This window comes from Cherax quadricarinatus, chromosome 50 (assembly GCF_038502225.1).
Source record: "Cherax quadricarinatus isolate ZL_2023a chromosome 50, ASM3850222v1, whole genome shotgun sequence".
In the NCBI taxonomy this organism is placed as follows: Eukaryota; Metazoa; Arthropoda; class Malacostraca; order Decapoda; family Parastacidae; genus Cherax; species Cherax quadricarinatus.
Genome location: NC_091341.1, coordinates 16405057 through 16420493, shown reverse-complemented (window position 1 = coordinate 16420493; position 15437 = coordinate 16405057). Strand labels below are relative to the sequence as shown.

The 15437-nt window shown below is 39.7% G+C and overlaps 1 protein-coding gene across 1 annotated transcript in view; it reads left to right on the top strand.

The window, feature by feature from the left end:
- Sos (Son of sevenless) overlaps nucleotides 1-15437 on the top strand; it is a 177084-nt gene that overhangs the window by 40844 nt on the left and 120803 nt on the right. The window contains exons 17-19 of the mRNA XM_070095432.1: nucleotides 9106-9262; nucleotides 13485-13616; nucleotides 14302-14484. Coding sequence (XP_069951533.1) covers nucleotides 9106-9262; nucleotides 13485-13616; nucleotides 14302-14484 — 472 coding nt within the window. The remainder of the gene's footprint in view (nucleotides 1-9105; nucleotides 9263-13484; nucleotides 13617-14301; nucleotides 14485-15437) is intronic.

The window sequence follows — 15437 nt, the reverse complement described above, 5'->3', positions numbered from 1 at the left end:
AAGGTGGCAACAACAAGTAAGAGGGAGGTGAAAGTGTATAAACTAAGGGAGGAGGAAGTTCGGGTGAGATATAAGCGACTATTGGCAGAAAGGTGGGCTAGTGCAAAGATGAGTAGTGGGGGGGTTGAAGAGGGTTGGAATAGTTTTAAAAATGCAGTATTAGAATGAGGGGCAGAAGTTTGTGGTTATAGGAGGGTGGGGGCAGGAGGAAAGAGGAGTGATTGGTGGAATGATGAAGTAAAGGGTGTGATAAAAGAGAAAAAGGTAGCTTATGAGAGGTTTTTACAAAGCAGAAGTGTTATAAGAAGAGCAGAGTATATGGAGAGTAAAAGAAAGGTAAAGAGAGTGGTGAGAGAGTGCAAAAGGAGAGCAGATGATAGAGTGGGAGAGGCACTGTCAAGAAATTTTAATGAAAATAAGAAAAAATTTTGGAGTGAGTTAAACAAGTTAAGAAAGCCTAGGGAAAATATGGATTTGTCAGTTAAAAACAGAGTAGGGGAGTTAGTAGATGGGGAGATGGAGGTATTGGGTAGATGGCGAGAATATTTTGAGGAACTTTTAAATGTTAAGGAAGAAAGAGAGGCAGTAATTTCATGCACTGGTCAGGGAGGTATACCATCTTTTAGGAGTGAAGAAGAGCAGAATGTAAGTGTGGGGGAGGTACGTGAGGCATTACGTAAAATGAAAGGGGGTAAAGCAGCTGGAACTGATGGGATCATGACAGAAATGTTAAAAGCAGGGGGGGATATAGTGTTGGAGTGGTTGGTACTTTTGTTTAATAAATGTATGAAAGAGGGGAAGGTACCTAGGGATTGGCAGAGAGCATGTATAGTCCCTTTATATAAAGGGAAAGGGGACAAAAGAGACTGTAAAAATTATAGAGGAATAAGCTTACTGAGTATACCAGGAAAAGTGTACGGTAGGGTTATAATTGAAAGAATTAGAGGTAAGACAGAATGTAGGATTGCGGATGAGCAAGGAGGTTTTAGAGTGGGTAGGGGATGTGTAGATCAGGTGTTTACATTGAAGCATATATGTGAACAGTATTTAGATAAAGATAGGGAAGTTTTTATTGCATTTATGGATTTAGAAAAGGCATATGATAGAGTGGATAGAGGAGCAATGTGGCAGATGTTGCAAGTATATGGAATAGGTGGTAAGTTATTAAATGCTGTAAAGAGTTTTTATGAGGATAGTGAGGCTCAGGTTAGGGTGTGTAGAAGAGAGGGAGACTACTTCCCGGTAAAAGTAGGTCTTAGACAGGGATGTGTAATGTCACCATGGTTGTTCAATATATTTATAGATGGGGTTGTAAAGGAAGTAAATGCTAGGGTGTTTGGGAGAGGGGTGGGATTAAATTATGGGGAATCAAATTCAAAATGGGAATTGACACAGTTACTTTTTGCTGATGATACTGTGCTTATGGGAGATTCTAAAGAAAAATTGCAAAGGTTAGTGGATGAGTTTGGGAATGTGTGTAAAGGTAGAAAGTTGAAAGTGAACATAGAAAAGAGTAAGGTGATGAGGGTGTCAAATGATTTAGATAAAGAAAAATTGGATATCAAATTGGGGAGGAGGAGTATGGAAGAAGTGAATGTTTTCAGATACTTGGGAGTTGACGTGTCGGCGGATGGATTTATGAAGGATGAGGTTAATCATAGAATTGATGAGGGAAAAAAGGTGAGTGGTGCGTTGAGGTATATGTGGAGTCAAAAAACGTTATCTATGGAGGCAAAGAAGGGAATGTATGAAAGTATAGTAGTACCAACACTCTTATATGGGTGTGAAGCTTGGGTGGTAAATGCAGCAGCGAGGAGACGGTTGGAGGCAGTGGAGATGTCCTGTTTAAGGGCAATGTGTGGTGTAAATATTATGCAGAAAATTCGGAGTGTGGAAATTAGGAGAAGGTGTGGAGTTAATAAAAGTATTAGTCAGAGGGCAGAAGAGGGGTTGTTGAGGTGGTTTGGTCATTTAGAGAGAATGGATCAAAGTAGAATGACATGGAAAGCTTATAAATCTATAGGGGAAGGAAGGCGGGGTAGGGGTCATCCTCGAAAGGGTTGGAGAGAGGGGGTAAAGGAGGTTTTGTGGGTAAGGGGCTTGGACTTCCAGCAAGCGTGCGTGAGCGTGTTAGATAGGAGTGAATGGAGATGAATGGTACTTGGGACCTGACGATCTGTTGGAGTGTGAGCAGGGTAATATTTAGTGAAGGGATTCAGGGAAACTGGTTATTTTCATATAGTCGGACTTGAGTCCTGGAAATGGGAAGTACAATGCCTGCACTTTAAAGGAGGGGTTTGGGATATTGGCAGTTTGGAGGGATATGTTGTGTATCTTTATATGTGTATGCTTCTAGACTGTTGTATTCTGAGCACCTCTGCAAAAACAGTGATAATGTGCGAGTGTGGTGAAAGTGTTGAATGATGATGAAAGTATTTTCTTTTTGGGGATTTTCTTTCTTTTTTGGGTCACCCTGCCTCGGTGGGAGACGGCCAACTTGTTGAAAAAAAAAAAAAAAAAAAAAAAATATATATATATATATATATATATTTTTTTTTTTTTTTTTTTCAACAAGTCGGTCGTCTCCCACCGAGGCAGGGTGACCCAAAAAAAAAGAAAGAAAATCCCCAAAAAGAAAATACTTTTAGGTAGTAGGTTGGTAGACAGCAACCACCCAGGGAGGTACTACCGTCCTGCCATTGAGTGTAAAACGAAAGCCTGTAATTGTTTTACATGATGGTAGGATTGCTGGTGTCTTTTGTCTGTCTCATAAATATGCAAGATTACAGGTACGTCTTGCTACTTCTACTTACACTTAGGTCACACTACACATACATGTACATGTTTATTTATACACACTCATCTGAGTTTTCTTTGATTTTATCTTAATAGTTCTTGGTCTTATTACTTTTCCTTTTATATCCATGGGGAAGTGGAATAAGAATCTTTCCTCCGTAAGCCATGCGTGTTGTAAAAGTCAACTAAAATGCCGGGAACAATGGGCTAGTTACCCCTTTTCCTGTAAAGATTACTAAAAAGAATAAGAAGAAGAAAATATATATATATTTTTTTTTTTTTTTTTCAACAAGTCGTCCTCGAAAGGGTTGGAGAGAGGGGGTAAAGGAGGTTTTGTGGGTAAGGGGCTTGGACTTCCAGCAAGCGTGCGTGAGCGTGTTAGATAGGAGTGAATGGAGACGAATGGTACTTGGGACCTGACGATCTGTTGGAGTGTGAGCAGGGTAATATTTAGTGAAGGGATTCAGGGAAACAGTATTTAGATAAAGATAGGGAAGTTTTTATTGCATTTATGGATTTAGAAAAGGCATATGATAGAGTGGATAGAGGAGCAATGTGGCAGATGTTGCAAGTATATGGAATAGGTGGTAAGTTATTAAATGCTGTAAAGAGTTTTTATGAGGATAGTGAGGCTCAGGTTAGGGTGTGTAGAAGAGAGGGAGACTATTTCCCGGTAAAAGTAGGTCTTAGACAGGGATGTGTAATGTCACCATGGTTGTTTAATATATTTATAGATGGGGTTGTAAAGGAAGTAAATGCTAGGGTGTTTGGGAGAGGGGTGGGATTAAATTATGGGGAATCAAATTCAAAATGGGAATTGACACAGTTACTTTTTGCTGATGATACTGTGCTTATGGGAGATTCTAAAGAAAAATTGCAAAGGTTAGTGGATGAGTTTGGGAATGTGTGTAAAGGTAGAAAGTTGAAAGTGAACATAGAAAAGAGTAAGGTGATGAGGGTGTCAAATGATTTAGATAAAGAAAAATTGGATATCAAATTGGGGAGGAGGAGTATGGAAGAAGTGAATGTTTTCAGATACTTGGGAGTTGACGTGTCGGCGGATGGATTTATGAAGGATGAGGTTAATCATAGAATTGATGAGGGAAAAAAGGTGAGTGGTGCGTTGAGGTATATGTGGAGTCAAAAAACGTTATCTATGGAGGCAAAGAAGGGAATGTATGAAAGTATAGTAGTACCAACACTCTTATATGGGTGTGAAGCTTGGGTGGTAAATGCAGCAGCGAGGAGACGGTTGGAGGCAGCGGAGATGTCCTGTTTAAGGGCAATGTGTGGTGTAAATATTATGCAGAAAATTCGGAGTGTGGAAATTAGGAGAAGGTGTGGAGTTAATAAAAGTATTAGTCAGAGGGCAGAAGAGGGGTTGTTGAGGTGGTTTGGTCATTTAGAGAGAATGGATCACAGTAGAATGACATGGAAAGCATATAAATCTATAGGGGAAGGAAGGCGGGGTAGGGGTCGTCCTCGAAAGGGTTGGAGAGAGGGGGTAAAGGAGGTTTTGTGGGTAAGGGGCTTGGACTTCCAGCAAGCGTGCGTGAGCGTGTTAGATAGGAGTGAATGGAGACGAATGGTACTTGGGACTTGACGATCTGTTGGAGTGTGAGCAGGGTAATATTTAGTGAAGGGATTCAGGGAAACCGGTTATTTTCATATAGTCGGACTTGAGTCCTGGAAATGGGAAGTACAATGCCTGCACTTTAAAGGAGGGGTTTGGGATATTGGCAGTTTGGAGGGATATGTTGTGTATCTTTATATGTTTATGCTTCTAGACTGTTGTATTCTGAGCACCTCTGCAAAAACAGTGATAATGTGCGAGTGTGGTGAAAGTGTTGAATGATGATGAAAGTATTTTCTTTTTGGGGATTTTCTTTCTTTTTTGGGTCACCCTGCCTCGGTGGGAGACGGCCGACTTGTTTAAAAAAAAAAAAAAAAAAAAAAAAAAAAAATTCAGGGAAACCGGTTATTTTCATATAGTCGGACTTGAGTCCTGGAAATGGGAAGTACAATGCCTGCACTTTAAAGGAGGGGTTTGGGATATTGGCAGTTTGGAGGGATATGTTGTGTATCTTTATATGTGTATGCTTCTAGACTGTTGTATTCTGAGCACCTCTGCAAAAACAGTGATAATGTGCGAGTGTGGTGAAAGTGTTGAATGATGATGAAAGTATTTTCTTTTTGGGGATTTTCTTTCTTTTTTGGGTCACCCTGCCTCGGTGGGAGACGGCCGACTTGTTGAAAAAAAAAAAAATATATATTTTTTTTTATTTTTATTATCACACTGGCCGATTCCCACCAAGGCAGGGTGGCCTAAAAAAGAAAAACTTTCACCATCATTCACTCCATCACTGTCTTGCCAGAAGGGTGCTTTACACTACAGTTTTTAAACTGCAACATTAACACCCCTCCTTCAGAGTGCAGGCACTGTACTTCCCATCTCCAGGACTCAAGTCCGGCCTGCCGGTTTCCCTGAATCCCTTCATAAATGTTACTTTGCTCACACTCCAACAGCACGTCAAGTATTAAAAACCATTTGTCTCCATTCACTCCTATCAAACACGCTCACGCATGCCTGCTGGAAGTCCAAGCCCCTCGCACACAAAACCTCCTTTATCCCCTCCCTCCAACCCTTCCTAGGCCGACCCCTACCCCGCCTTCCTTCCACTACAGACTGATACACTCTTGAAGTTATTCTGTTTCGCTCCATTCTCTCTACATGTCCGAACCACCTCAACAACCCTTCCTCAGCCCTCTGGACAACAGTTTTGGTAATCCCGCACCTCCTCCTAACTTCCAAACTACGAATTCTCTGCATTATATTCACACCACACATTGCCCTCAGACATGACATCTCCACTGCCTCCAGCCTTCTCCTCCCTGCAACATTCATCACCCATGCTTCACACCCATATAAGAGCGTTGGTAAAACTATACTCTCATACATTCCCCTCTTTGCCTCCAAGGACAAAGTTCTTTGTCTCCACAGACTCCTAAGTGCACCACTCACTCTTTTTCCCTCATCAATTCTATGATTCACCTCATCTTTCATAGACCCATCCGCTGACACGTCCACTCCCAAATATCTGAATACGTTCACCTCCTCCATACTCTCTCCCTCCAATCTGATATTCAATCTTTCATCACCTAATCTTTTTGTTATCCTCAAAACCTTACTCTTTCCTGTATTCACCTTTAATTTTCTTCTTTTGCACACCCTACCAAATTCATCCACCAATCTCTGCAGCTTCTCTTCAGAATCTCCCAAGAGCACAGTGTCATCAGCAAAGAGCAGCTGTGACAACTCCCACCCTGTGTGTGATTCTTTATCTTTTAACTCCACGCCTCTTGCCAAGACCCTCGCATTTACTTCTCTTACAACCCCATCTATAAATATATTAAACAACCACGGTGACATCACACATCCTTGTCTAAGGCCTACTTTTACTGGGAAAAAATTTCCCTCTTTTCTACATACTCTAACTTGAGCCTCACTATCCTCATAAAAACTCTTCACTGCTTTCAGTAACCTACCTCCTACACCATACACTTGCAACATCTGCCACATTGCCCCCCTATCCACCCTGTCATACGCCTTTTCCAAATCCATAAATGCCACAAAGACCTCTTTAGCCTTATCTAAATACTGTTCACTTATATGTTTCACTGTAAACACCTGGTCCACACACCCCCTACCTTTCCTAAAGCCTCCTTGTTCATCTGCTATCCTATTCTCCGTCTTACTCTTAATTCTTTCAATTATAACTCTACCATACACTTTACCAGGTACACTCAACAGACTTATCCCCCTATAATTTTTGCACTCTCTTTTATCCCCTTTGCCTTTATACAAAGGAACTATGCATGCTCTCTGCCAATCCCTAGGTACCTTACCCTCTTCCATACATTTATTAAATAATTGCACCAACCACTCCAAAACTATATCCCCACCTGCTTTTAACATTTCTATCTTTATCCCATCAATCCCGGCTGCCTTACCCCCTTTCATTTTACCTACTGCCTCACAAACTTCCCCCACACTCACAACTGGCTCTTCCTCACTCCTACAAGATGTTATTCCTCCTTGCCCTATACACGAAATCACAGCTTCCCTATCTTCATCAACATTTAACAATTCCTCGAAATATTCCCTCCATCTTCCCAATACCTCTAACTCTCCATTTAATAACTCTCCTCTCCTATTTTTAACTGACAAATCCATTTGTTCTCTAGGCTTCCTTAACTTGTTAATCTCACTCCAAAACTTTTTCTTATTTTCAACAAAATTTGTTGATAACAGCTCACCCACTCTCTCATTTGCTCTCTTTTTACATTGCTTCACCACTCTCTTAACCTCTCTCTTTTTCTCCATATACTCTTCCCTCCTTGCATCACTTCTACTTTGTAAAAACTTCTCATATGCTAACTTTTTCTCCCTTACTACTCTCTTTACATCATCATTCCACCAATCGCTCCTCTTCCCTCCTGCACCCACTTTCCTGTAACCACAAACTTCTGCTGAACACTCTAACACTACATTTTTAAACCTACCCCATTCCTCTTCGACCCCATTGCCTATGCTCTCATTAGCCCATCTATCCTCCAATAGCTGTTTATATCTTACCCTAACTGCCTCCTCTTTTAGTTTATAAACCTTCACCTCTCTCTTCCCTGATGCTTCTATTCTCCTTGTATCCCATCTACCTTTTACTCTCAGTGTAGCTACAACTAGAAAGTGATCTGATATATCTGTGGCCCCTCGATAAACATGTACATCCTGAAGTCTACTCAACAGTCTTTTATCTACTAATACATAATCCAACAAACTACTGTCATTTCGCCCTACATCATATCGTGTATACTTATTTATCCTCTTTTTCTTAAAATATGTATTACCTATAACTAAACCCCTTTCTATACAAAGTTCAATCAAAGGGCTCCCATTATCATTTACACCTGGCACCCCAAACTTACCTACCACACCCTCTCTAAAAGTTTCTCCTACTTTAGCATTCAGGTCCCCTACCACAATTACTCTCTCACTTGGTTCAAAGGCTCCTATACATTCACTTAACATCTCCCAAAATCTCTCTCTCTCCTCTGCATTCCTCTCTTCTCCAGGTGCATACACGCTTATTATGACCCACTTCTCGCATCCAACCTTTACTTTAATCCACATAATTCTCGAATATACACATTCATATTCTCTTTTCTCCTTCCATAACTGATCATTTAACATTACTGCTACCCCTTCCTTTGCTCTAACTCTCTCAGATACTCCAGATTTAATCCCATTTATTTCCCCCCACTGAAACTCTCCTACCCCCTTCAGCTTTGTTTCGCTTAGAGCCAGGACATCCAACTTCTTTTCATTCATAACATCAGCAATCATCTGTTTCTTGTCATCCGCACTACATCCACGCACATTTAAACAACCCAGTTTTATAAAGTTTTTCTTCTTCTCTTTTTTAGTAAATGTATACAGGAGAAGGGGTTACTAGCCCATTGCTCCCGGCATTTTAGTCGCCTCATACGACACGCATGGCTTACGGAGGAAAGATTCTTTTCCACTTCCCCATATATATATATATATATATATATATATATATATATATATATATATATATATATATATATATATATATATATATATATATATATATATACACACACACACACACACACACACACACACACACACACACACACACACACACACACACACACACACACACACACACACACACACACACACACACACACACACACACACACACACACACACACACACACACACACACACACACACACACACACACACACACACACACACACACACACACACACACACACACATACATATACAGTGGACCCCCGGGTAACGAACTTTTTTCATTCCAGTAGTATGTTCAGGTGCCAGTACTGACCGAATTTTTTCCCATAAGGAATATTGTGAAGTAGATTAGTCCATTTCAGACCCCCAAACATACACGTACAAACGCACTTACATAAATACACTTACATAATTGGTCGCATTTGGAGGTGATCGTTAAGCGGGGGTCCACTGTATATATAATCACATAGTGTCATGTGTGAAGGCTTAAGCACATGCACTCCATTATGTTGACTTTAATGTTATAATTTTTGGATAATAATTATGACAAAATTTATCTCTTGATGTCTTTTACAAGTATTTTATCTTGCTATAGGAATAATCCTGTTCATTATAAATAAAAACTTAGATTATCTGTGCATAATCCAAATAAATAACAAGACCACCTTTTCTTTATTCCTCAGAGTCTTAAATGTTTTACGTCACTGGGTAGACTACCACTTTTATGACTTTGAACGTGACAAAACATTGCTAGACAACCTCACATGTTTCCTTGAAAAAGTAAAAGGAAAATCCATGCGGAAATGGGTGGAATCTATTACCAAGATTATCCAAAGACGGGTAAGTTGTTCTTATGTTCACAGTCTTTTGTTGTCACTGACTTTTAGTTAGTAGTCTTAATTCTGTTTTCATCATTCATACTCATTAGTTCCTTCATCTGTCCATCAGTTTGTCAGTCTGCTTGCCAATCTGCTTCACCTAATCTTCCATAGACCCCACCCTCAATAAGATACAGTGGAACCCTGAGTTTCGGCTGCCCTGAATATCTGCCATTTCGAGTTTTGGCTAGCCGTTTTTTTCTGCTAAATTTTGTCCCGAGTTTTGGCCGTTGCTGAAACTCGGGACAATGTTTCAGCCGGCATACCAGACCTGTCTGCCTGCCCGTGCCTGTGCGTCTCTCCGCGCAGGCATTTTTAGTCAGTCAAGCTTTGTTTATCCTTGAGTGAACATTACCCTGTGCACTCATCCGAACATTTCACAATAAATTCGTTGTGTTTAGTGCTTGTTTATTGATTGTGACTGTGAAATAAGCCACCACGGGCCCAAAGAAACTTCATAATGGCAGCCCTTTGGTAAAGAAAGTGAGAAACACCATAGAAGTAAAGGAGATAGTACAAAAATATGAGAGTGGCGTATGTGTGGGTGAGCTTGCCAGGATGTAAGGCAAAAACAAAACAGCAGTCACTTCTATCCTGGCAAAGAGAAAAGAACTCAAGGAACCTGATGTTGCGAAAGGTGTTGACATGTTAACCAAAAATAGAACACAAACAGTCGAAGTGGTTGAAAAGTTGTTGGTGGTGTGGATCAACAATAAATAGACAGGAGGTGATAGTGTTTCAGAGTCAACCATTTGTGAAAAGGCAAGGCAGTGCCATGCTGATCTTGTAAAGAAAATGCCTGGAACCAGTCCTGATGTTAGTGAATTCAAGGCCAGCAGAGGCTGGTTTGACAGATTTAAGAAGCATAGTGGCATACACAGTGTGGCAAGGCATGGTAAGGCTGCCAGTTCTGACAAATTGGCAGCTGAAAAATATGTGCTTGAATTCAAGGGGTACATAGAGGCTGAAGAATTCAAACCACAACAAGTGTTCATTTGTGACGAAATAGGCCTCTTTTGGAAGAAAATGCCAAAGAGGACCTACATTACTCAGGAGGAAAAGGCACTGCCAGGACACAAGCCTATGAAAGACAGGCTAACTCTTTTGTTCTGTGCTAATGCTAGTGGGGATTTTAAAGTGAAGCCTTTACTGGTGTGTCACTCAGAAAATCCCAGAGTGTTTAAGAATAACAATGTCATCAAAAGTAAATTGTGTGTTGTGGAAAGCTAATCATAAGGCCTGGGTCACGAGGCAAATTTTCAAAGAGTGGGTCCATGGAGTGTTGGGTCCCAGTGTGAAAAAATACCTCCTGGAAAATAATTTGCCACTCAAGTGCCTCCTGGTAATGGACAATGCTCCTGCTCATCCTCCAAACTTGGTAGACCTCTTGTCTAGGGACTTCAGTTTTATAACAGTGAAATTCTTGCCTCCTAACACCACTCTTCTCCTCCAGCCCATGGACCAGTAGATCATTTCTAACTTCAAAAAACTCTACACAAAAGCAGTGTTTGAAAGCTGCTTTGAAGTGATCTTGGACACTGAATTGACCCTAAGAGAGTTCTGGAGGAATTGCTTCAATATCTACAACTGCATAAGCCTTATAGGTAAGGCTTGGGAGGGAGTGACTTCCAGGACTTTGAACTCTGCTTGGAGACAATTGTGGCCACAATGCATTGTCCAGAGGGATTTTGAAGAGTTTGAGGCTGACCCTGACCCTGCTGACCCTCTGCCTGTTGTGGAAGGTATTGTGGCATTGGGCAAGTCCATGGGGTTGGAGGTAAGTGGTAAGGATGTGGAAGAGTTGGTGGAGGACCACAGGGAAGAGCTAACCACTGATGAACTGCTAGAGCTTCAACTGGAACAGCATCAGACCACAGCTGAGGAACTTGGTTCAGAGGAGGAAGGAGAGGGAGTGAAGGAGGTGCCCTCTTCAGTGATTAAGGACATGTGTGGAAAGTGGAATGAGTTGCAAAGTTTTGTTGAAAAGTATCACCCTGACCAAGCTGAAACAAGCCATATCTGCAACATGTTCAGTGACAAAACCTTGTCCCACTTCAGGGAAATCTTAAAGAGACACCAGAAACAGAGCATTCTTGACAGTTATTTTGTGCGACAGGAGTCCAATGACTCTCAAGCTGGTCCTAGTGGCATTAAAAGACAAAGAAGGGAAGTAATCCCAGATAAGGACTTGTTACCTAAAGTCTTTATGGAAGGGGATTCCCCCTTCCAAACAATAAGTCCTCCCTCTCTCCTCCCTATCTTCCAGATGCCAGCAAGACTCTTCAATAAAGGTACGTAAATGTGATTTTAAATGTTTATGTATTGTATTACTCATTTAAGTATTTATATTTGTTGTTTGTACGTTAAACTATAGTTATTCTCTAAAAAATGTATTTTTTGTGAATATTTTTTGTGGGTCTGGAACAGATTAATTGTATTTAAATTATTTCTTATGGGAAATATTGCTTTGACTTTTGGTCATTTTGAGTTGAAGCCTAGCTCCTGGAACGGATTACAGCTGAAACTCGGGGTTCCACTGTATATAAAGACATTTACTTCCTCTAATTTTCCTCTCCAGTCTGATATGCAGTCTTTCATTGCCTAGATTTTTGTTTATGCTCATTACCTTGGTCTTTCCTCTGTTCATTCTTAATTTCCTTCTTTTACATACACTCCCAAATTCCTCTCCAACCTTTACAACTTCTCTTCATAATCTTCCAATATAATTGTCATTGACAAAGAGCAACTGTGACAATGCCCATTTCATATCAAGTTATCTTTCAATCCCATGCCTCTCTGCAACACCCTGGTGTTCACTTCTTTCACAACCCCATCTATAAATATGTTAAACATGGAGACATCATACATTTCTGTCTAAGGTTATTTTACTGGAAAATAACCCCCAGCTCTCCTGCATACCCTAACCTGAGCCTCACTAGCTATGTAAAAACTCTTCTGCTTTTAGTAACTACTATCTATTCCATACCTTTGTAACATGTGTGACATTGCTCTCTACCTTCTCTATCATGTCTTTTCTAAATGCATAAATATAATAAAAAGCTTATTGTCTTTATCTTAGTATTGTTCACTTATATGCCTTATGTAAACACTTTGTTTATACATACTTTACCCTTCCAAAATCTTCCAGGTTCCTTTACAGTCCTGCTTTCTGCCTTAATCTTAATCCTTTCAATAATAACTCTGCCGTACTCTTTACCTGGTGTGTTCAAAAGGCTTATTACACTATAATTCTTATTCTCTCTTGTCCCATTTTTCCCCATGTACAAAGGAACTGTGCATGCTCTCAGCTAAACCTTAGTAGGTACCTTTCCTTTCATGCATATATTGAACAAATACACCAACCACTCCATAGGTATATCCCCACCTGATCACATATGTCCTAGCTGCTGTACCCTCTCATTCTACCCTCTGCCTCAAACACTTCCCACACTCTCATTTGGCTCTTCCATGCTCCTTTAGAATGTTATACCTTCCTGCCCAATGCATGATATCACTATCTACATTTCTGCATCAATATTTAACAGCTCAAAGTATTACCTCCATTTTATTATCTCCACTTATCCATCTAACATTTCCTCTTCCTTGTTATTAATTGCTAAATCCATTTGTTACTTAAGCTTCCTTGGCTTATTACTCACTCCATAACTTTTTCTCATCCTCAGCAAAATTTGCTAATAAAGCTTCAGCCAAACTTATTGGCTCTCCTTTTGTGCTAACCTGGCCATTCTTTTAACCTCTTTGTCTCTCCATATACTCTACCCTCCATATATCATTTCTGCATTTTAAAAATCTCTCATATACTAACTTTTGCTCCCTTACCACCCTCTTTTCCTCATCATTCCATCCAGTGCTCCTCTTTTCCTAATCATTCCATCCAGTGTTCCTCTTACTGCCCTCTTGTCCTCATCATTCCATCCAGTGCTCCTCTTCCCACCCTCTTTTTTGTCATATATGAAAAAAAATTAACACCAGTCATCTAGGTAGGGTAACCCCCCCTCAAAAAATAAAGAAAAGATAAAAACATCCAATGTCACTCATTCTCTAGCTGTCTTAACTGCTATGTACTATAAATTAATATAAATGGAGAACTTTTCAGAACTTTCATTCCCTAAGATTAAATGATTTTCTGCTTAGCATTCTTGAATATTTACCAAAATTTTCAGTGTAATGAAGAGCAGAGAGAAATCACCTTCAGTTTAAACCGGTCACCCCCGTCTCCGAAGTGGCACATCAAATTAGATGAAAAGGACTGGGAGGCTATACTTCCCATTAATTCCGGGGGAACTTCGACAACTGTAAGTACAGTATTTTACTCAGCTTAAGAACGTTTAAAAGCTTATGTAGATTATGCATATTTCCATAATCCTATATCCAGTAGTGTGATAATGTGCAAGCAAACTTGCTAGCCTAGTGTTTGGCAGAATAATACAACATTATTTGTAGTGTGAATTGAGGAGGAATAATGTAAGAAATAATACTAAGGGGAATAGTTTTAGGAATTGTTATTTACTAGCTACACATAAAAAAGTAAATATATGAAATAACTTGATCTAGAAGTAGTAGGGAGGGAGGAAGACAACGAACTGCATGAAAAGGAAGTATTAGTGTCAGTAATGATTATAGGCTAGTATTACTCTGCTTATGTGGACCACACACATGCTGAGAAGCAGGCCTCATTTTGATATGTATATCTGATTTATTTTACACTTAAAATCTAAAAATGTTATAATATTAGGTACTTATTAAGCTAAATAATAAATAAATATTTGTACTTACAGATTTTGACAGCACTTTATAGGAGGGGTTTGGGATATTGGCTGTTTGGAGTGACATCTAAACTGTCATATCTGGACGTCTCTGCAAAGATGTCCAGATATGAATGATGGTGATGGTGTTTCTTTCCGATGAGTTAAAAAAAAAAAGATTTTGGCTGCTTACTAAAAATGAAATTATATGTTACATTTTTATTTCTCTTTATAGCCTGACCTTGTGAGACCCCTGCTCATGCTTCACCCTATAGAAATTGCTCGTCAGCTAACGTTGCTTGAGTTTGAATTGTACAGAGCAGTGAAGCCATCTGAATTAGTGGGGACGCCATGGACCAAAGAAGACAAAGAAAAACGCTCGCCAAATTTGCTCAAACTGATCTACCACACAAACTATGTAAGATAATAAGTAGATTATTTATTATTACTATAATTCCTTGAGAAGTTGAGTGGCCTTGAATTCCATTGAGATGGAAATATAGTAAATTTTATAGAAATGGTCTATATCAATGTTCTGATACTGTGTCTGATTTTGTATTCAAAGCATCGAATCCCTCTTAAAAAAAAGAGTCTGCATTCCTCTGCTAACTCGCAAGTAATTGCACTCATAGTAATTCTTGTAGATAATTGATTCAGAGAACCCACAAGTTGATGAATTAGACACTTGTACAACACTTGTATATCTTTATTGTGGAAGCATTTTGCGAAACAGTGGCTTCGTCAGTCCAGTATAGAGAAATATGATCAGAAGGAGTTTGAGGTAATCAGTCCCTCAACCTGGAGTCGATGTGATCAGTCCATCAGTCTTGATGGACTGATGAGTTCTGGAGGTGGGAAGCACAGTGCCTGGACACTAATGGAGGGGTTTGGGATATTTGCTGTTTGGAGGGACATCTAAACTGTCATCTGTGTTCCTCTGACAAGAAAAGAGATAGTGTGAATGCTGGTGAAAGTTTCTTTTTCGAGTCACCCTGCCTCATTGGGAGACAGCAAGCATGTTAATAAAAAAAAAATACTTAGACATATTACCATTTAAGAAAAAATAATATATATTTTCAAATAATAGCTTCTTTTAAGCATTCCTTTAATCATATTCTGCTTCCTTTGAGAGATTTTTTTTTTTTTTTTTTTTTTTTCTTCCAACAAGTCGGCCGTCTCCCACCGAGGCAGGGTGACCCAAAAAAAAAGAAAGAAAATCCCCAAAAAGAAAATACTTTCATCATCATTCAACACTTTCACCACACTCACACATTATCACTGTTTTTGCAGAGGTGCTCAGAATACAACAGTTTAGAAGCATACACATATAAAGATACACAACATATCCCTCCAAACTGCCAATATCCCAAA